Source organism: Rhinoraja longicauda, chromosome 10 (assembly GCF_053455715.1).
Source record: "Rhinoraja longicauda isolate Sanriku21f chromosome 10, sRhiLon1.1, whole genome shotgun sequence".
In the NCBI taxonomy this organism is placed as follows: Eukaryota; Metazoa; Chordata; class Chondrichthyes; order Rajiformes; family Arhynchobatidae; genus Rhinoraja; species Rhinoraja longicauda.
Window position 1 is genome coordinate 20,588,799 of NC_135962.1, and position 23,703 is coordinate 20,612,501.

The window sequence follows — 23,703 nt, forward strand, 5'->3', positions numbered from 1 at the left end:
AGCATCTCGGGAGAGAAGGAATGGGTGACGTTTCGGGTCGAGACCTTTCTTCAGACTCCCGAGATGCTGCCTGACCTGCTGAGTTACTCCAGCATTTTGTGAATAAATACCTTCGATTTGTACCAGCATCTGCAGTTATTTTCTTATACTACCTGTTGCTCAGTTGGTGTGCCGGTGATTTTGTCTTGGCGTTACTGCTTATTCCATTACTATCATATTGGCAGCATTCTCATCACGAGTGAGACCAGATACAAAATATTCATTCATACTCAGCCATGCCCTCTGCTTCCAGAAAATCATTTTTTAATCACTCTTTGGCTGTACCCTTCCTCTGATTCACGTTCATCGATGAAATAGTGGGCATGCAATTCGCCGAGGAACTGAAAGAAGTGTTAAAATCTCATGAAGCTTTGACAGAGTATGGAGTGGATTCATCTCAGTTCACTGCAGAGAATTATCTAATGGCAATCTACAAGCTAAGTGGTTTAAGATGTCTGTATTGAGAAGTACAAAGAGTGCCATGTTTATAACATTATGCAAACCACAAATTGTTGGACAAATGCAACATAATTTAACTTTGAAGACGAAGGATATTGCATCTCAGTTCAACATTAAACAATTTCTAATTTTTGGGGGGGAACATGGATACTGCAACCATCCTACCGTCCGCAAAGACTGCATTAACAAATTGTTGATGGAAGTTATAAATCTATAACCAGTTCTAATGGGATTTCACAATAAACTTACTGATGGCATCGGACTGACAATTGAAGTACAAACACATGAAACATATCAGGCCACACTATCGAAACCACTAAAGCTAGTACCGTTTAGTTATTTCAAAGGCAATATTACTCACAGATGGAAAATATATTTGGCAGGGATCTATAAATGTGATATAGTGGATTATGCAGGCAATTAGCAAAACAGTATATAGAAAAGGCATTTTGCTTTAAAATCATATGAAGAGAAAAATAGAGAAAATACGTCATAGATATTATTTGAGATGCTGGAATTGATGAATGCCCCATTTTCATGCTTGTTTGTGTGGTGTTACTGAAAACATGACATTCTGTTACTGATGTGCTTTGAAAGTTGTACTAAACAGCATAATTAACTAAAGCATGGGATCCATTGCTCCCGGGATGCGCTACGGACTGGAAGTCGCCCACGAGACCCGGTGGCCAGATGAAGGAAGTCCTGGTGGGCCACGGCCTGCAGGGGGAAGCCACCGAGCCCCCCGCAGCCAGGCCGGGCGGCCAGCCTGGTTCATTGCCACGAAGAAAGACCCGGCAGGGCGCGGCCTGCAGGGGGGAAGCATGGAAGCTGCCAAGCTCGCCTCCGAAGACCGGAGAGCCGAGGAGGAGGAAAGCGCTGGTGACGATGAACACAGGGAGTAGGAGAGGGATGGGGTTTTGCCTTCACATCTTCAAGGTCGGCTGCGGTCAGGCGAGGAGAGGGACTTCGGTTTGGGGGCCAAACTGGTCGAGGGTGATGGAGGAGGCTCTGCAACAGCCTAAGGCTTACCTGGATCGGTAGGCACTCCTGTACATCAAGCTCGTGGACCATTGACTTTTTGTAAATGGCGCCAAAATATGGTGACTTGTGCATGTGTGTTCTAAGCAAAGAGAATTTCACTGTGCAATGCACATGTGACAATGAAGCACCATTGAACCATAGTCCCCTAAGGCAGAAGTGTCTTCATTTTTGACAGAACCACAGGTATGTAGGTGGCTTTACATTTTTGGAGCTATAGCGCGGAAACTGGTCCTTTGCTGGTGCAGGATTCCCAAAAGGTTAAACTGCAAGTTGAATTGATAGTAAAGAAGGTGAACTCAATGCTAGCATTTATTTCAAGAGGGCTTGTATACAAAAACAGGGATGTAATGCTGAGGCCCTATAAGGCATTCATAAGGCGGCATTTGGAATATTGTGAGCAATTTTGGGCACCATATCTGAGGAAGGATGTGCTGGCTCTGGAGAGGATCCAGAGGAAGTTTACAAGAATATTCCCAGGAATGAGTAGGTTAACCTATGATAAGCTTTTGTCTTCACTGTGCCTGTGCTCGCTGAAGTTTAGAAGAATGAGGGGGGACATAATTGAAACATACAGAATAGTGAAAGGCTTGGATAGAGTGGATGTGGAGAGGATGTTTCTACTAGTGGGAGAGTCTATGACTAGAGGTCATAGCCTCGGAATTAAAGGGCATTCTTTTAGGAAGGAGATGAGAAGAAATGTCCTTCATCAGAGGGTGGTGAATCTGTGGAATTATTTGCCACAGAAGACTGTAGAGGCCAAGTCAGTGGATATTTTTAAGGCATAGATAGATAGATGTTTGATTAGTACAGGTGTCAGAGGTTATGGGGAGAAGGCAGGAGAATGGGGCTAAGAGGGAGAGATAGATCAGCCATGATTGAATGGCAGAGTAGACTTGATGGGCCAAATTGCCTAATTCTACTCCTATCAGGTATGACCTTATGATCTTTCGTTTCTCCCCCGACAATCAGTCAGAATAAGGGACCCGACCCAAGAAGGATACCGAACCGAAATGTCACCTATCCATGTTCTCCAGAGATGCTGCCTAACCCATTGAATTACTCCAGCACTTTGTGTTCTTTTGTGTAAACCAACTTTGTTTCTACATTTCTGTTCTTGTTGATTCTAGTGGTATATATGTAAGAGACAAGGAAGTTGCTGTCAAACAGACCTAGATGAGTTGTGGTTTCCCTACAAGAGTGTATGTGCTATAGCCATAGCACACTGAGTATTGTATTTACTTTGAAGGAACACCAGTTAAATGTACCACTTTGTTCTGAATTACATCAAGGTTTTTGAAACAATTTTATGGCTGTTTAGATCTATATTGCAGTGAATGTAGTTAAACACAAAATGCTGGAGAAATTAGTGCTTCAGGCATCGTCCCGGGAGGACATGGATAAGTGACATTCGGTATCGTTCTTCAGACTGACAAGCGATCAGCCTTACACTAGGTATACCCTACACATAAGGGACAATTTACAGAAGCCAATTAACTTACAAACCTTTGGAATGTGGGAGGAAACCAGAGCAAGTGGATAAAGCCCACTCGGTCACAGGGGGAATACACAAACTCCGTATAGAAGGCACCCATGGTAAGGATCAAACACGGGTCTCTGGCGTTACAAGGTAGCAACTCTGCTGCTCTGCCAGTGTGGTGCCTCAATCTAGCGATGCTGCCTGATCTGCTGAGTTGGTCCAGCAATTTATGTTTTTACTCAAATCTAAATGATGTCTATTATGAGTGTCTCAACCTTACAGAGAGAGGAGAGACTTTAAAGTTTTTGAAGGTGAATATTTCCTGCATAGCCATCATGATGACCTGGTATTTCTGCATTATTCACCACTGCCTAACTGCCAGGCCTACATCAAACTGGTGTAGATCTTACAGCCAGGTTCATGAAGCCATCTCTGGCCTGACTGGCTTTGAGTTGTCCATTTAATCAAAATGTTCCAACAGCGGATTAGGTTGCAGCCCTCACGTTTTCTAAGCTCTAAACTTAAATGTCACTGGCATTCAGAAATATTCAAAACCATTTTAAAGCTATTAAAATAATAAGCATACAGTTTAAAATGATGAAAACAAATAAAAATGCTAGATATCACTGAAACAAATATACTTAAATTGAAGAAAGACACAAAGTGCTGAAAGAACTCAGCGGTTCAAGCAGCATTCCTGGAGAACATGGTCCATGTGTCTTTCTTGGTATAAATCAACATCTGCAGTTCCCTGTTTTTGCACTTAAATTGATTAAATTTATTAGAAATCATACAAATTACATGCTGCTTTATCTCCATCACATCCAGGTCGCTGATTGAATTAGAGTTGCTAAGCCTGTGCAGGGTATTCTGGCATAGATACTTTCCACCATCTCTAAGGCAAAGGCGAGAGCATGATGAAACCCATTCAAGAAGCTCAATGTCATTCAAGACAAAGCAACTATTTATACACCATCCATCACCCTATATTCATTCCCTCAGCACAGTGATTATAATGTGCCCCATCTACAAAATGCACTGCAGTTATTTGCCTAGGCCAGACCAAAAACAATTCCAAAATCTATGTCCTCTCCCACCAAGAATGGCAAGGGGCTCAGATGCTTGGTTAGGCCAACAGTCATATGTTCCCCTTCAGTTGCCTACTATCTTGACCCAGAAATATATTGTCGATCATTTATCATCACCAGGTGTAAATCCTGGAAAGCTCTACCCAACAGCCTTGTGCGGTTGCTTTCACCTGAAGGAGTGCAGTAGTTCAAGAAGGCAATTCACTATCGCTTTTTTAAGGATGTTTACTGAAAATGCACAAAATTCTGGCCTTGTCAACAGCAAACGGATGTTAAATATTGAATAAGTGAGAAAAAGAAGTAGGTCAAAACATGCAAGTGAGATTGAGGAGGGAGAGCTGGAATGCTGATATTCAACTCAACAATTTGCAATGCAGAAGTCCTTGAAACCAAATACTTTATTTGTGGCTTTAAACAAGCCTGGATACAATGTTGTGATGCAGCAAGCAACAATTTTGCAGCAAGTAACCTTTTTGCCTGAAGGAAGACAAATTGAATGAGATATCTGGTGTAATTACTGGGCAAATACAAAGGATGCAATATTCACTTCACTTTTCACTTTATAATATTTAATTAAATGATTTTATCGTACTGCAAAATGATCATTGACATTTTTGTATTATTGTTTCCCTTTAATTCCTAGAGAAAATATATTATTAATATGTTAATCTGTTAAACTAATGGACCACATCAATTAAACCATGACCTGCCCAACCCGTTGAGTTACTCCAGCACCTTCTCCACCAAAGCCCTAAGAAGGGAGTGCAGAAAATCAGAACGGAGGTGGAAATGTGACAAGCTTCAAATTTCCTTCGAAATTCTGAGAAACAATCTTCTCAAATACCAGAAAGCAGTAAAGTCTGCTAGAGCACAATACTTCTCCGACCTTATCTCCAAAAACTCTCATAACTCCAAGGTTCTATTTAGCACAATTACCTCTGTCATATGTCCCGCCCCCAGTACCAGCTTAGTTGGGTCCCCTGCTAAGTGCGAAGAATTCGCTAAATTTTTCACCAGCAAAGTTGAGAACATTAGAATGAACATTTCCCCTCCCACCCGTGACCTAGCTGTCTCACTAGTCTGTTCATCTAAATTGGACTGTTTCCAACCCGTCACTCTATCCTCCCTTGCAAAGCTTGTCTCCGCTATGAAACCTGCAACCTGCCCCCTTGATCCTGCCCCCACTGCCCTTCTGAAGGATGTCATTGCAATAGCCGGTCCCAGCATCCTCTCTATTATCAACAGTTCTCTGGCCACTGGCACTGTTCCAACCTGTTTCAAGCACGCGGTGGTCCAGCCCCTACTGAAAAAACCTAACCTAGACCCCACCTTGCCTAGCAACTACAGACCCATTTCCAAACTGCCATTCCTGTCAAAAGTCCTTGAAAAGGCAATTCTAAACCAATTAGTGCCCTACCTACACCAAAACACCATCCTGGAAAGTTTCCAGTCAGGTTTCAGAGCCCACCACAGCACAGAGTCTGCCTTGTTGAAGGTACACAACGACCTGCTTCTCGCCATTGACACCGGCGACTGTGCAATCCTGCTCCTTCTCGACCTCAGCGCAGCGTTCGATACAGTGGACCACACCATCCTTATTGACCGTCTCCGGTACGCGGTTGGCATTGATGACACTGCCCTGAGCTGGTTCGTTTCCGACCTCAAAGATAGGAGTTTCGCCATCAACATAGGCAGTTATTCCTCTTCTCCAGCTAGCCTCTCCTGCGGAGTTCCACAAGGCTCCATCCTAGGCCCCATTCTCTTCTCTCTATACATGCTCCCCCTTGGCCAAATCATTCAAAGGCACGGCATTTCTTTCCACTGCTATGCCGATGACACTCAGCTTTACCTCCCCCTGAAACCCAACAACCAGTCAAATTTAAACAGCCTCTTACACTGCCTTGAGGACATAAAATGTTGGATGGCACAGAACTTCCTCCAATTAAACGAGAGCAAGTCTGAGGTCATCCTATTCGGCCCCCCCGACTCCATCAAATCGATAACAGGCAGTCTTGGAAGCCTATCCTGCCTAGTCAAACCGCATGTCAAAATCCTCGGCGTGATATTTGACTCTGCATTAAAATTTGACAAGTAAGTCAACGCTGTGGTAAAAGCCAGCTTCTTCCAACTTCGTACCATAGCTAAAATCAAACCTTTCCTCCAATTCGACGACACTGAAAAAATCATTCACGCTTTCATTTCCTCCCGCCTAGACTACTGCAACTCCCTATACACTGGGATCAGCCAATCTTCCCTGTCCCGCCTGCAACTGGTCCAAAACGCCGCAGCGAGACTCCTGACGGGTACCCGTAAAAGGGACCACATCACGCCGATTCTGGCCTCTCTCCACTGGCTCCCTGTACGGTACAGAATCAACTTCAAGCTCCTCCTATTCACATATAAAGCCCTAAATGGACATTCCCCCCCCTACATCAAAAATCTTCTAACCCACCTCTCTAACTCCAGATCCCTCAGGTCGGTCGACTTGGGGCTACTCACTATCCTGCGGTCTAGGCTTAAGCTCAGGGGTGACCGCGCTTTTGCGGTTGCAGCTCCTAGACTGTGGAACAGCATCCCTCTCCCCATCAGAACTGCCCCCTCCATCGACTCCTTTAAGTCCAGGCTCAAAACCTATTTCTACTCCCTAGCGTTTAAGGCTCATTGAGGAGGCACTGTGAACTGTTTTGTATGTGCTGTTATGTTTGTGTGCTACTGTATGTTTCATTTTTTCCTTAGTACCTAATCAGATGTACAGCACTTTGGTCAACGTGGGTTGTTTTTAAATGTGCTATACAAATAAAATTGACTTGACTTGACTTGACTTCTGTTTCACACAAGCTTCCAGCATCAACAGTTCCTTGTGCCTCAATTAAAATGTTGCAATATTTCCACATGAAGATGAGAGTTCCAAAAGTAAAAATGCATAAACATAGACGTAATATAATTAAATTTTTGGCCTGACGTTTATTAAGGAAGAGTGAAAGGACAGCTAGCCCAATCGTCTGGTCGCAATGTTAACTCCTCGGGGAAGCAAAAGTAGAGGAAAAAAGACACAGCCAAGTTCAACAGAAAGTGAGAAATTCCTTCCAGTCTCCATAAGACAATCAAACATATTCCAAAAAGCCAACATTACCAGTGACACATCACTGGGCAGTCTTAACTAATCCACATACCTGCTGCATTATTTTCTGCATTTTGGTACTTTTGAAAATGCATTTACAGTGGAGTGTGCCATACGTTATAATTTATCATTTCACCTAAAAACATATTTCACAGTTCATTTTGAACGTCTATAGCAATCTCACAACATCCATCTTTATACAAGTGTAAAAAAGCTCAAATCTTAACTCCCCATTTTTCGTAATTTCTTCTAAAGGAAAGGTCTGATTTCCCAAGCCAATTCACATGACTCAGAATGTTAGATATTGCCAGTAGGGCTTTGCCATCCAATTGTGTCTGGATCCTCATACTTAAGTGCTAAAGCTACCTCTAGAATTAATGTTTTTAATATCGAACTTCTACATGAATGCATGTGACTTTCTTTTACCTATTTACGCTGCTTGTAACCTTTAGTATCTTATTAGTGACTGCTTCCATAAATAGTTTGGACATGAAATAGAATTTGGGCATGTCTAAATGATATAATAAAGTAATACTAGAATGTTCTCCATTATCTCATGACTCCATATATTGGCATATGAATTTCTTATTTTACAGCTGTTGCACACATTCAAAAAGCTGCTAGCATTGGTGCGTTGGCTCATTCGTGCCTTAGGAGTTCATGGGTTCAAGTACTTCACTAGAGAATTCTAGGCTGACTCGTATTTCTATACAACACCACAGGAGACTACCCATTAGTCAATCAATTTTCCCAAGCTTTTCTCTCACACACATCCAATTACTCACCCCTGTCCACCAGTCCCCCCACCCCAGATGCTCCTGCCACCCATCTAGTCCAGAAGCAATTTACAGAGACCATTTAACTATCAATCTTTGGGATGTGGGAAGAAGCCCCAAGAGAAACTGGGCCTTCACAGAAGGAAAGAATGGACTTCGTTTTTGCTCAAGATTACAATGTTTGCGGCATCTTGTGTCTATCAAAAATACTTTATTGCAAGTAAAACATTATGACATCCTGAAATCATAATCAGTGCTTAAAAAATGACAATGTTCTGCAATGTTCACCCATTTTATTCTCGGGTTACCTGTGACCTTTTATGTTCCACGTCCTTACTAAAAGTTGTATTCCCATGTCTAAAAAAGCACAGAGATTATAACATTCCATTTAGTGCCGTTGGTGAACGACTCCCAGGTCAGATTCAGTTTCAGATATTCTGACATCGTCAGATGGAGTTATGGTGCACTTCCCCTTTAAGAATTTCAGACTGGCTCACATCGACCAGATAGGCTTTAACTAATTGAAGCCTCTTTTGAAATTAGGCCCCAGGATATACGTGCAAGAAATTAATATAGAGGTACTGCTGGATACAGAATGCAATCATTAAAATGGTCAGGGAGTGCAGAGTTGGTGCAAAACCTGTATTTCCATGAACTGATGTATGTTTTGTTCTTCACCATCCCTCGCCAATTTCAAGACTATCTAATTTATGTCTAAATAACTGTGTTAGACCATGGACAGAGTGAATACTCATTATTTCTGGTCTGTAAATGCTTTGTTATGTTGTTTGCAAAGTAACACAATCTTATCTATGAATGATTTTACTTGGTTGCACTGAGAGCTGTCTTACTATCTCTGTTAATAATGCCACTGCTCATTTTTTTATTTTTGCATGTAACTTTATCATATTGAAAGAACTGACCTAACCCAGTCTGAAGAAGGGTCTCAACCCAAAACGTCACCCATTCCTTCTATCCAGAGATGCTGCCTGTCCTGTTGAGTTACTCCAGCATTTTGTGTCTATCTTGTTTATAATATTGAAGATAGACACAAAATGCGGCAGCCTTTCTGGAGAAAATGGATAGATGATGTTTCGGTTCGGGACGTCATATTGATGGTCTTTGATTCTTGTTATCACCATGGCTTGTCTAATTTTATTATGTGCAGCCAGAAAAGTAATTTAAGAAGATGTCAAACTTTCTGATAATAATGGTTGGCTGAAAAGTTTCAAATAAACAAGATGAAAAGATGAATAGGAGCTTACAAAGCGATGGAATTTCAAAGTGTAAAATTGAATGCACTGGAAAGTTATTTGTTTGAGGTGTGAATCTCAGCTAGGGTCAAGTGAAGATGAAAGTGGAACATGGAAAGAAAACAAATAATGAAACTATGAAGATTTTCTGAAAGATTATTGAATTGTTAAACCGTGAATTAATATGTCTAGCATCGCAGCACTGATAAGCATAAAATGCACGCCAGAATTGGTGCACAGGAGAAAGTTCCTTATGGGGCATTTGATCAAGAAAGTGTGTTGCCTAAAAATTGTGATATTCCCAAGTACGACACTATTTTGTTCCTAAGTAGGTCATTGAAGGATTGTGCATCTCAATGGAGTCCAGCTCATTTTCAGTTGACTTCCATGGATAGAAAGGCAGAACACGTGCAAAATATTGCCACAATGGAGATTCAGCAGATTCCATCTGAGTTTTCCTTGATAGCACTCAGATTGCTGTTCTGCAAGAATATAGAGCTAACTGGCAGGGCAGCACAGTGGTGCAGCGGTAGAGTTGCTGCCTTACAGCGCCAGAGACCTGGGTTTGAATTTGGCTACAGGTACTGTTTATTACAGGGTTTGTATGTTCTCCTGTGACCACGTGGGTTTTCTTCAGGTGCTCAGGTTTCCCCCTCACATTCCAAAGACATGGAGGTTTACAGGTTACTTGACCTCTGCCATTTTCCCCTAGTTCTGCCTGAAACTAGTATAACCAAGAACTAATGTATGGATGATCAGCGCAGACACGGTGGGCCGAAGGGCCCATTTGAATACTATATCACAAAATTAAACTAAAAACTAACAACTGAGAGTGACCTTGCAGGATTGTGTCTATTGGTAACGATCTGGAAGTGTTTATAGAAGTGTTTATATAATTTGGGTTGAAGCAAACTAGCCTGTTGCTTGGTCCTGGAAAAGTTCTACCAGCATTGTGGATATGAAACTTCCATATTTTCTTCTTCCACTACTTGTCATCAGACCAGTGCTTAAAAAACACACCATTTTTTGCATTCCTTTTATTCTAAGGTCATCTGGGATTTTTTTATGTGCAATGTTTTTACTAAAAGTTTTATTACCGTTTCAAAAATGACCCATGCTCCACAGTTAGTTAATCCAGATGACAGGATCTTAGTCCAAAGTACTATAGTCAGCAGCTGGCAAGTCCAGAGCTGGAGCTGCTCGCAGCCATTGATCATAGTCACAATACACTCAGTTGAAAGGGGGCAGCCTTCCAGCAGGCTGGTTGCAGCCGCCCTGACAAAGTAGCAGTGCCAGTAAGCTCACTTTTAAAGTCGTACCAAAAATTGCCGAGTTAATTTCTATATGTAGGTAGTAAATCTTCCTTGTGGCTATTGCTTTGACAATATTATTCGTGGAATTATGTTATTTTAAGATTCAAGATTCAAGATTCAAGATATCTTTATTTGTCATCCAAAAAACAAGTTTTTTGGATGAAATTTAGTCACCCACAGTCCAACAATAAAAGCAATAAAATAAGCAAATTACACAACCCCAACCAACACACAAAAAAAAGAAACATCCATCACAGTGAGTCTCCTCCAGTCCCCTCTTCACTGTGATGGAAGGCCAGAATGTCTGTTGTTGTTCGAATTTTACAAACAAAGTGACCATAGAAACATCTGAAATGAAGAGCGACACATTTGTAATGATCTTTGCCTGTGTACCCTTTATCTATTTAACTTATTAAATGTGTTTGCAAATTGATGGACCTTGCAGGTGACCCAGTCATTCCAATCCATGTAAAATCATGCGGTGGCAAGGAAATGGGACAGCTGCAGTATTGTGAACAATCTGGTACGTCCAAAGTGATCAGTCACATTGAGGTTTACCATTGCCATTTATTCAAATCTGAGCCGATGTATGTTTTTGCCCTTTATTCTGCCAGTGGCAGATCCCCTCATATCATTTGGAAGGAAGCATGCTGCTTGATGTCATTTTTGATCCATCAATGAGTCTTTTCAGAAAGGTCACTTGAAGGCAATAAGTGCAGGCTGACCAAGAGGTGAAAACGTTATGAACATTAAGACGTTCTTCCCAGCTGTTATCAGGCAACTGAATCATCCTACCACAACCAGAGAGCAGTGCTGAACTACAATCTACCTCTGATGTCCCTCAGACTATCCTTGACCTGACTTTGCTGGCTTTACCTTGCACTAAACGTTATTCCCTTATGATGTACTGTAAATTGATTCATTGTAATTATGTATCGTCTTTCTGCTGACTAGTTAGCATGCAACAAAAAGCGTTTCACTGTACCTCGGTACACGTGACGATAAGCTAAACTGAACTGAAAAATGAGTGCACAGCTATCAGAACTGAGTGTCAGTGGATTGAATGCCATTTACATTGTGCAGCTGTGGTGAATGGAGCTGTGGAGACAGCATCCTTGTGAGTGGCTTATGATTTTATTGAAGTAGAAGAGAAAGATTATCTCCATCTAACGAACACTCAAAGCAAGCAATGCATGGCAAATGTCATTAGGATGTCATGCAAAGAGAGAAACATCTGTGTGCACTGGCTGTATTGTGACTGAAAAACCGGGACAAGGTTTTACAACTGCATCCTTCATAGAGATTAAGTGTGCTTACGCAGTTTCCCCTTCAAAATATTGTTTTTTCAACAGTGTTTAAAATCATAGTGGCATGAGATCCAGTTCATAGCAGATTTAACCAATCATATGGACAGATTTTAAAATAAGCATTGCAAGCACTGAAGGCAAAATATGAATTAGTGTTTTTGAATTTAGTGACAAATCACGTACAGAGAAACATATAAACATTGCTCAAATAGGCATCTTAGTCGACATGAACAAGTTGAGCTGTATGGCCTTGTTCCATGCTTAATTTAATTTAAATAATTTAAAATCGTTTAAAACTTTAGCGACCCAGTGGTGCTGGTTTCCGACGGGCACAGTGACGGACGCACCACACATCTCTGTCCTCCGTACAGCTGGCAAGCTCCTCTTTTATCTCTACATATGCGTCTTCCATTACCGTCTTCAGCATCGTCTTGTTTGGTCGTCCTGGGTTCTGTCTTCCATGGGTGGGTTCCCACTGCACAACCTTGTTTGCTTGTATTTCTGGATGGCGGTAGCAATGACTAGTGAGCCTCATCCTTCTCGACCGGATCTTCTCGGTCAAAGATGGAATCTCCCCATAGAGCTGGGTGTTAGTTATGTGGTCCCTCCAACTGACATCTTGAACTTTTCTGAGCATTCGGGTGTAGTTACCATCGAGAGACTTGGACAGTGCTCGAGTGAGAGTCCATGCCTCACACCTGTAAAATAATATTGTCTCTACAGTTGCATGGAAGAATCTCAGTTTGAGACCCTTAGACATCCAGATTTTTCCCCATGTTATTGAGGGCTTTCCATGCGAGTGCTTTGCGGTCCTTGGTGTCATTTTCCGAGCTCTGCATCCTCGCTCCCAGGTACTTGAAGTCTTCCACTTTCTTGAGAGATGCCCCGCCACTGGTCTTAAGAGGCTCATGGTCACCACCCTTGAATGCCATGTACTCCGTCTTCTTGGCATTGAGGTGGAGGCCCACTTTCTCACACTCCGTCTCGACCCTGCCGAGCAGCTCCTGTGCCTCCCCAATTTGGTCTCATCAGCGAAGTCGAGGTCTGACAAGTTGACTGACCCGATTCTTCTTGAATGCCTTGGGGTGATTGTGAAGCCGAGGTCCTCGTGTTCCTTGAGCGCCTGCCTCATTGCATAATCAACGATAATGACAAAGAGAAAGGGTGCCAGCGTGTCTCCCTGTAAGACCCCCGCGAGTATTTCGAACACGTTGTTCTTGCCATCCGGGGTGACAACCTTGGCCGTGGTGCCCAAATGCATATCCTCAATGGCTCTCAGGGGACGAGATACAATACCATAAGCCTTCAAAATCCTCATACTGTTCCATGCAGTATGATTCTATTACTCTAAGATTGTCCTTCATTTGTTTTGCCATAGGAACAGACGATACTACAACTTTGTTATGTTTGCCTAAATTTATATTGCAGTCTTTTAGAAGGACTGTGTTTACTTAAATTTAGATATCAGCCTCAGTGGCAACAGTCAGAATCCGTAAATGCTGTACAGTAATGGGAGGATGGTTCCCCGCTGAAGGTGAACAAGGAAATTGGCTCAATGCTAAGTATGCTTTTGTTTTTGATATGAATAGATGATTTGGTCTCAAGTTTGGAGACATGAACCTACAATGGTCCGGGAGAGCCAACAGATGAGACGGGTGAATTCACTTAAAGGAGGCTAGCAAAGCAGGTGACTGAGTGGAAATGGTAGCAGTGGCAGGTGATTGTTTTTTTGGCAATGAGTGGTGAAGCCAAAAACTGAGATGGGCTGGGTGCTGGTCAGCCATGTTTGAAATAGGGAAAGTAACAGTGTATAGCAGTAAGTGCAATATGATTGGGAGGGTCCAACTCACCAGAGAGGTCCTCAGCCTCTTACAGCACATGTGAGACAGCCGTTTATTGAACCAGTCTCAAACAGAATGCAGAAGCTGGAACTAAACCACCAAGTTGAACGCTTACTCCTGTAGAATATTTATAGCATGTAACAGCACCAGCACCACCCTTCAGGCAAGATTTACATTCCTGAAAAGTTGGCTCAATTATTTCCAAAACAGTAGTTTACCAAGTGATTATTTGAAAACATTTCCTTATGCCCTGGAGTGTGCGCTGGCAAAGGAAAATCTGCCAGAAACTACTTAGGTCAGGAGTGGCTTTGTATGTTTGCAGCAAGGCCCTCTAATTTAGATTTATAAAGCTTCTTCATGAAGAAATGTTCACACTTCGCAGAAAGCCACCAAAGCAATAGAGTAACAATAAAGGAATTCAACTGTATGGGTTTGTGTTTGTTTAATCTTTCAAAAATGAAGCAATTGCTGCGTAAACAGATTAGAAAGCAGCTTGGCTACTTGTCACTTTTTTTAACCTGATATCTCTGTTGCGGGTTAATGGAGATATTTTGATGTCTGGTAATGCAAGAAAATAATGGCAATTATAAGAATCATAGACATTTTAAAAATGCATAGATTGCAGAGATAGAAGGATGGAATTCAGCCCTTCATTGCTGTAACTTTTATAACTTTCATTTTATGAGTAGAATTTGGAGAGAGGTGGATAATCAGTTTAATTTTTGGTGGAGTGTTATCATCTGACCAAGAAATTGGGAGAAGACCTTATTTCTCAAGTGATGACCATTTTAAGAACAGGCAGGATTCTTAAACTGATATTTTATCGCAAGATAGCATCTGACGATGTAACTTCAATTCTGATGCAGTATTTGAATTTGGAGCAACCCAATTCTTTGTAAAGTGCTTCCTTTAGGACTAAGGTGCCACAAGATTGGAATCACATGTCATTTGTGCCAGTTTGCAGTGTATAAAGGCACATCTGTATCTCCTCAATTTATGTCAAACTCTACTAAATTCATCATTGAAGCATAAATTTATGCTGTGAGACGGCTAGCATTCAGATGTGAAAACCATTTAACACAAAATTATTACCATAAATTTTCATCAAACTGGATATCTGACTTTTGACCTTAATTTTAGCCAACTCTTTTGATAATTACCTTTCTGGGAGGAATTGCTTTACATGTCCATATTTTATTTCTATGGAGTAAGACATTATTGGCCTTACTCCATAGAGTCATAAGGTAAATCAATTCTGATTTCCTATATTTTTGAGCATGCAAAATTATGATCTCTTTTTAATAATGGCCAATCTGCATGTACTTAGAATACGTCATTCATATTAAGAAAGGTACAAATGCTATTAGACATTTCAGTGATTTGTGACAGAATACTTAGTAGTCCACTCATTTTTACTGCTGACGTTTTCATAAATTGGAAATATTTTATCCACTCATACTTGATCCTCACTTTATTGTAGACACAAAGAAGTGGAGATTGTGGAATCTTGCATAGAACACAAAGTGCTAGAGTAACTCAGCGGGTCAAGCAGCATATCTGGAGGACATAGATAGGTGACATTTTGGGTTAGGAATCTTATTCAGACTGATTGTAGTAGGGAGAGACAGCTGGAAAAGAGGTGGTGGCAGGACAATGCCTGGTCAGTGATAGTTGGATGCATGCGAGTGGTGGATTGGGGGACAAAAGCCAGGGATGAAAAGGAGACAAAAGGGTGACAAAACGGGACTAAAGGAGATAAAAAAAGGAAATGAGGGAACAAAAGGTTGTTGTTAAGGAGAGAAGACATTTGAGAGAAGTGAAATGTAAAACCAGAAGGAGGCATATAGGTAGTCGGGGATGAGGGGGGTGGGGTAGTTGGGAGAATGGCTGCACTACACACAGGTGCTGGGAAACTTACTCTATTGTATTTAGAATTCACCACATTAGTTTGTATCCTGCAAATGTATTAAAATATCTTCAGTTCCTCCTCTTAACATCGTGCCTCTGAATTGAAATCCAAACAATATATTTTTACGCGTGGTTCAATTTAATGTGTGGAAGCTCATTTGCTGTCACTGAGATTGATCCAAAACTGTTATGGAAAATTTATATTATAATACACAAACCCAAGATATCCTACTATTTTCTAGCTATGTTTGTGTCATTCAGAAAGATTTTTGTGTGTTTCATCTGGTATTGTGAAACACATCCAAAAATGATATAAAATACTCTTCTGTGTGACCACATTGTAAGAATAGTTAACTTCCCATACATAGGCTTTTCCTCTGTCATAGATGTGACTCAACAGTGTTATTCCCTTGTGACCAGTTTAACCACAAATGAAAATAGACTAACCAGAGCCTAAAACTAAATAAAGATTGAAAAGCAAGATGATTATTCTACTTTGTTCCAACGTACAAATCGTGAAACCGTCACTTCTACAGAACGGTATTGATTGAATTCATTTTAATTTGTATAGCATAAATCAAGTTGCACTTTCATGGTTACATTACACAAGAGCTGGCACAGAGGTTTATATCTTTGGGCCAGAAAAAAGCAAAATAAGTGTGTCTGGGAGAGATGACAGACAGGCTTAGAGAATCAACAAGGATGTGCAACACACACAAACAGCACCTTTCTATTATAGGTAGAACCAAGGAACTGCAGGTACTGGTTTACAATTTAAAAAAGAACATAAAGTGCTGGAGTAACTCAGCCAGGTCAGGCGGCATCCTTGGAGAACATGGAGAGGTGACATTTCGGTTTGGGATCCTTATTCAGACTAATTCAAACAGTCTGAAGAAGGGTCCTGACCCGAATCATCAACTATCCATGTTCTCCAGGGATAGTGCCTGATCTGTTGAGTTACTCCAGCACTTTGTGTCTTACCTTTCTATTACTGCTGCAGGCTACTTACAAATTTGATTGCAGTATATTTAAATGTCTACTCCTTAGTTTTGTTTTATTGGTTCATTATTATTGTCATATGTAACGAGATCCGATGTGAACCTTTGTTCGTGTGCTATCCAGTCAAATCATACTCAACATGAGTGCAATCAAGCAATACACAAGTACACCAGGTAGCACAAAGGAAAAGAAATGCCAGAGTGTAGAATATAGTGTTACTACATTGTATCTACAGAGAAAGTGCAGCTAAGAAAAAGTCTGCAGGCTGCATTGAGTGACCTAATAACAGTGGGGGAAAGGCTGCTCCAGAAACTGGTGGTGTGCATTTTCAGCTTTTTGCATTTTCTGTCCAATGGGTGTGGGGACAAATGGGAATAACGGGCTGTAAATGGTCCTTGATTATGTTGTCTGCTTTCCTGAGGCAGCGTGAAGTGTAGATGGGGGTCAATGGGGGTCAATGGTGGTGGGTGTGAACACTGGTTTGTATGATGGACCGGGCTGCATCCATAACTTTCTGCAATTTGATGTGGTCTTGGGCAGAGCAGTTGCCAAACCAAGTTGTGATGCATCCTCATAAGATTCATTCTATGGCGCAATTGTAGAAGTAGGTAAGAATCTTTGGAGACATGCCGAACTTCCTTCGTCTGCTACTAATTTTAATAGATGTTATCCAAATGTAATAAATACACTTGAAATAATTAGATTTTGCATTCATTAATTTATTGTTGTGCTGTCTGAGAATAATACATTTTTCGGATGACAAACCAATAGCAGTAATCAAAGAAGGTTGTGCACTCTTGGAAAAGTTACCCTCCAGTTTTTTTTTTGCCATGTTTTACTCCACCTTTTTAGAAATGTCTCTTATCTGACTCAAAATGACTTACTCAAAAACAATATATCTTCATGTTGTATTTATGTAGATTAATGACCAGTGTCTTCAACAAGCCAAAGATAGACACAAAATGCTGAAGTAACTCAGCGGGTCAGGCAGCATCTCTGGAAAAAAAAGGATAGGTGATGTTTTGGGTCGGAACCCTTCTTCAGAAAAAGCTTTATCTTTGATATAAAACAGAATCTGCGGTTCTTTGTTTCTTCAACAAGCCTGCAGCTTCTTCCAATTAGACAATAGACAATAGGTGCAAGAGTAGGCCATTCGGCCCTTCGAGCCAGCAACGCCATTCAATGTGATCATGGCTGATCATTCACAATCAGTACCCCGTTCCTGCCTTCTCACCATACACCCTGACGCTATCTTTAAGAGCTCTGTCTAGCTCTCTCTTGAAAGCATCCAGAGAATTGGCCTCCACGGCCTTCTAAGGCAGAGAATTTCACAGATTTACAGCTCTCTGACTGAAGACGTTTTTCCTCATCTCCGTTCTAAATGGCCTACCCCTTATTCTTAAACTGTGGCCCCTGGTTCTGGACTCCCCCAACATTGGAACATGTTTCCTGCCTCTAACGTGTCCAATCCCTTAATAATCTTATATATTTCAATAAGATCCCATCTCATCCTTCTAAATTCCAGCGTATACAACAAGCTAGTCGCTCCAGTCTTTCAACATACGACAGTCCCGCCATTCTGGGAATTAACCGAGTGAACCTACGCTGCACACCCTGAATAGCAAGAATGTCCTTCCTCAAATTTGGAGACCAAACCTGCACACAATACTCCAGGTGCAGTCTCACCAGGGCCCTGTACAACTGCAGAAAGACCTCTTTGCTCCTATACTCAACTCCTCTTGTCATAAAGACCAACATGCCATTAGCTTTCTTCACTGCCTGCTGTACCTGCATGCTAACTTTAAGTGACTGATGAACAAGGACACCCAGATCTGTTTGTACTTCCCTATTTCCTAACTTGACACCATTCAGATAATAATCTGCTTTCCTTGTAATGCAGTCCTGACAATGTCACTTTCCATGCCAGTACTTCCAATAGATCTTTACTTTTGCTCAATCATGAGCTTCCCCTCCCCCTCCGATTTTTAAAAACTATTCAACTTTTCTTCAACTTGAAAATTAACTATGCTTTTTCCTCCAGAGTTGCTGCCTGATTTGCTTTGTTATTTACAGGGTTTATTACTTAAGTGATTTCCTCATGGAGTCATACAACACAGAAACAGGCCCTTTGGCCCAGTTTGTCTATACTGAGCAAGATGGCTCATCCACACTGGTCCCATCTTCCTGCGTTTGGCCCATATCCCTTTAAAACTTTCTTATCCATGTAATAATCTGTTTCATTATGTTGTCATTTTGTTGTTCCTCTATCAATTTAAGGAGTGGTATGAACTAATGTGTGGCATTGAAACGGTGAAGAACATGAGATATAAAGAAACTGATTAGAATCTAAATTAGTTCTAAATTTATACCAATTTACTTTTAGAGCTCCATTGATACTCTGGCAGAGATTGGGCCTGGTGAAGAGGTGCTTCTTCAATTGCGGGATGAACGAGAACAATACTTGCGAATGGGAGAGATAGAACAACAGCTGAAATGTCTGGAGATGGTATCAAGAGAGGTTGATGTGAGTAAAAGATATGCATTACAAGCTGGGTGATGAAGAGTATGATCATGGAGGTGAGAAAGCACCAACTGAGACTGAAATAGTCGCTTTTGCACCAATGTCCAGACTCTGAAAAACAAAATAAAAATTTAAACAAGTAAATTGAATAGAATTATTAAAAAAATTGTGGAAGTTTAAATTGAAAAATGTAGCAGGTTATGTTTATAAGAATATGTACAATCAGCAGCTTTCAATCTTCAGACATTTCTGACATTTTTCACAACTGATTTCTGACATTTTCAGTTTCCTCGATCCATAAGGTCTTAATCTTATCACACTCCATTAAGATGTAATCTCTGCTAATTAATAGTATTTATTAAAATCACAAAACACTGATTTTGTTGTCCATTGTAGATTTCAAGAAGTTCTAGGGAATTTTGGTAGCTTTGACACTTTGATCTTTATCTAACTTTTATAAATTTAAAATTATGCATAAGATGATATTATTGTCAAAACATAATTTCCCCCCTTGTTTAAATATCTACATATCGTTGGAAAAAAATGTTAACATGCCTAAATTAAATATATTAAGCTAAAAATTCTCTGCATGAATTTATTAAGTAGCATTACCTGTAATAAAACAATATGAACAACAGTAACGTCTTTTAAAGCTAATGAAATATAATATATATTCATTTTGAAATCTAATGGATGGTGATATTTGCATTTACTTTGGACAAAATCAAGCTTTTGGGCGGCACGGTAGCGCAGCGGTAGAGTTGCTGCTTTACAGCGAATGCAGCGCCGGAGACTCAGGTTCGATCCTGACTACGGGTGCTGCACTGTAAGGAGTTTGTACGTTCTCCCCGTGACCTGCGTGGGTTTTCTCCGAGATCTTCGGTTTCCTCCCACACTCCAAAGACGTGTGGTTACGTGTGTATGTAGGTTAATTGGCTGGGTAAATGTAAAAAAAAATTTTTTTTTAATTGTCCCTAGTGGGTGTAGGATAGTGTTAATGTACGGGGATCGCTGGGCGGCACGGACTTGGAGGGCCGAAAAGGCCTGTTTCCGGCTGTATATATATGATATGATATGATGATAAAATAATTAATTACAAGCTAATTTTTGAAAATCTTCATCAGTTTTAAAGTTTTTCACAAAACTGAACATAACAATCAACTATTCTTTGGATGTTTCTGCTGGGAAGGTTTTCACAAGCTTATTATTTTGCATATGAGTGGGAATTTTCAAATCCCCCTGTGATGATGTTTCATCTTCTTCCCACTGTGGCCTGCAGTTACATGTTGCTCACTGTGATCAAAGCAAGGGTGACTCCTTCTTTGCATTCCTTTCACCTCGGAGACCCTGGAAACCATTCAGTGCAACTTCGTTTTGTATATGTCACTGATGGTGCAACTAAAAATATATTCGGATTTTAATAGCATGGTTGCTAAGTGCCAAGCGTAGGAATCTTTGGACAAAAGATGACAGATTTGTTTTTTTTCATTCTCATTCGACATTTGTGACTTTAATTCGTTGATTGTGATGGGATATAATGGATGGTAGTGAAAGCACCAAATTCCTGAATTTTGCTGCGTCATTGTCTAAACTGCATCTATTAGCACATTTTGACAAAGAGACCTGATTGAGCATACATTTTCCTGTCCATTACATCCAGCTTTGCAAAACTTTTTAGGTGTGAATATATTATAAAACTTTGGTTGAATTTCTCTGCAATTGTTGAAGCTTTACTTTGCTTATTATTTTTCAATATTTAGTGACGCTAAATGTACCAGTTTTCTGTCAATGGTGGGTTCAATGAATCCTCTTGCAAGATTATGAATTTTTCAGAACAGAAGAAAACTATTCCTGAGACAATAGCCCTTTAGCATGCACTGCATCGAATTGTTTCACGGAATTTGAAATGACAAAGCAGGAGTTAGCATCTATTTGTGACCATTATTTTTCTATATTGACCACTTGGAGTCACTGCAAATTATCCTTTCAAACAATCTTTAAAAAAAAGGGAAACCATTGTGAAAGCTCATGTTAGTTTGACCAGCTTACTTTAGTTCCCCAGCCAGATCTTTGGGTTTGTCCTGTACTCACATAATATTGGCTTCTCTGGTTGTGATGTGAGAAAGAAAATGAAAATTACTGTGATTAAATACAGCAGAATTTTTCATTGTAATTGAACGTAAGACAGGAGGAAACAAAACATTTACATTTTCTTCAGCAGAAAGGCTGCAGATCAATTTAAGTTGTTTGGGGAATCTCTCATATCCGTGTTTCCATGTCTCCAATGTTTTTGTGTCGCGTGGAATAATGGAGATCTAAAGTGGAGTTAGATATAAAGCAGATTAAAGCTTGTCTTTCTTCACCAACAGCCTTCTTATCATCACTATTTCCCGCTGGCACTATATATAAATATGCCAACAAATGCTTTAAAAAAAAATCAGATATGCAGGTACATACCATTCTTCTCAGACTTCTCTGTTACAGATAATGGAGATATTTGTTGTATCGAGGGTACATAACTGAAGTTGAGATAAAATAAATGCCAAAATTGATAGCTCTCAAAAATGTTTAGAGCCACCAGCATACGGGATTAGCTCGCACCTGTTGCTCCTCATGCAGGTAGCATTTGAATTTAGTTGTGTTTACTAATGAATGATTGCTGTGTACATCTCGCTGTAGACATGATGGTGAATGGCTGCATGCCTCAAATTGTGAGAGGCTCTTGAAGCTGAACACCACTACCTAATACAGTAAACCCTCGCTATAACAGACCACAGGGTGGAATGGTGTCTGTTATTGCGATTATCCACCATAATGGAGTGATGGGGTTAAAGCAATGAGGGATGAAACACGGTGTGTTGGGGGGTTTAACAAGTGGGCATTCACTGTCCGGAGAGCCGTACAGACTGCGGCCCCACACGCAGTGCGCCAGAGACGGGCCCAGTACTCATACCGCCTTCATGCTGCTTGCTCTCTCTGTTCCCACAACCAGAAGCTCCCGCCGCGTGGTGCCAACTGGTAGGTGAAGTGGGGAGGAGGGTGGGGGTGGGGCGGTGCGATGGGAGCCTTTGCCCGCTATAAACAAAATCCGCTATATACAGGTCTGTTATCGTGAGGGTTTACTGTGCCAGGTTTTGCCCCTTAAAGTGGAAGTGCATTGTGGCTGTAATTGCTGGCAGTTTTCCGTGAGGACATCTTCATCTTCATTGAAGGCAGAGATATTGCACATGCAGTTCCTCACTGAGGTTCAATCAGAAGTGTTTGAACCCAAAACCAAAACCCAACCCTTGGGCTGATGTCACCTTCAGCTAACCTCATCTTTCACCTCCTCTCCTCACTCTTTCATGAGGATGTCATGCACTACATGGCCTCTGCTCCATCTCCCAGTTTAACAGCAACTGGCTCTGCTGCAGCTTCTTCAGTCATGATGTAATACATACTGAGCATTTGAATCACATGATTTGATGAGCACTAAAGCAATCCCATAAGTTCTGTATTATTGTCTATTACAATTATAATTAGTGCTAGACAAACTGCTAACACAAGAAGACATAAAGGCTGGAGTAACTCGACTGGGTCTGCCAGCACCCCTGGAGAACATGGATAGGTGACGTTTCGGGTCGAGACCCTTCTTAAGGCTTACTTATTGACTGCTAACAGAAGAGTCTCCATGAGATGACAGGGCACAGCAGATGACTCAAAGGAAGAAACTGAAGCTTTAGCAGCCATATTAAGTCAGACAGTACCACATTTTTGATCCATTTAGTTTCTTATGATCAATCACTACCATCAGTTAATTCTCACTTGTCAGCAAAATGACAGAAAATGCCATAAATCTAATCTTTGAGAGTAATTCTCTTGACATTAAAACTGAATGCAACCATCATTCTTTTTGCAATCCTTTTTTAATTTAGGTTTTACAAAAATAATAAGTAAGCGAATATTAAAAAATTGCAGATACTGGAAATCTGAAATAGAAACAGTAAATGCTGGAAATTCTCAGCAGATCAGGCTGAGGGAAGAGAAACACAGCTAAGGTTTCAGGTGAAAGACTTTGGTGCTTAATCTGATGCACATGGATGAGTTATGCATTCCACAGTTAATAAGCTCCAATTGTATATAGAAATATTATTGTTTTGCATTACTTTCATGGCTTGCCCATTTTTGCTTGCAGGAAGCAAGTGACCTTTCAATTGGGTGATGATGAATGGGATAATACTAATTGATTCAGAAATTGGGAGATGTTTGGAATAGAGATTTAGTTGTTTGCAGTTGCTTTGTTTCTTTGCCATGGTGGGGTGGGTGGGGTATCAAAATGGATTTTACATCAGATTATGAGTGAATAAATGAGTGGAACCAGAGTGAACTTTGCAATAGTGAGTGCAACCAGCTGAACGATCACCTTTTCACTTTTAATCTCTGAATTACTCTCCTCATTGGTTTCCATCTTCTCCTTGGAAAATCCAAAGAGTTTCACATTGTTCACCTACTCCTTGTTCCTTCCACAGGTCCAAATGTTGCTGCTGCTCCATCTTGAATCTTCCACTCAGATTCTCAGTG

At 40.8% G+C, this 23,703-nt stretch overlaps 1 protein-coding gene across 3 annotated transcripts in view; it reads left to right on the forward strand.

Moving 5' to 3' along the window:
* fsip1 (fibrous sheath interacting protein 1) overlaps positions 1-23,703 on the forward strand; it is a 252,605-nt gene that overhangs the window by 118,237 nt on the left and 110,665 nt on the right. For all 3 annotated transcript variants that reach the window (XM_078406366.1, XM_078406365.1, XM_078406367.1), the window contains one exon: positions 19,006-19,146. In XM_078406366.1, coding sequence (XP_078262492.1) covers positions 19,006-19,146 — 141 coding nt within the window. The remainder of the gene's footprint in view (positions 1-19,005; positions 19,147-23,703) is intronic.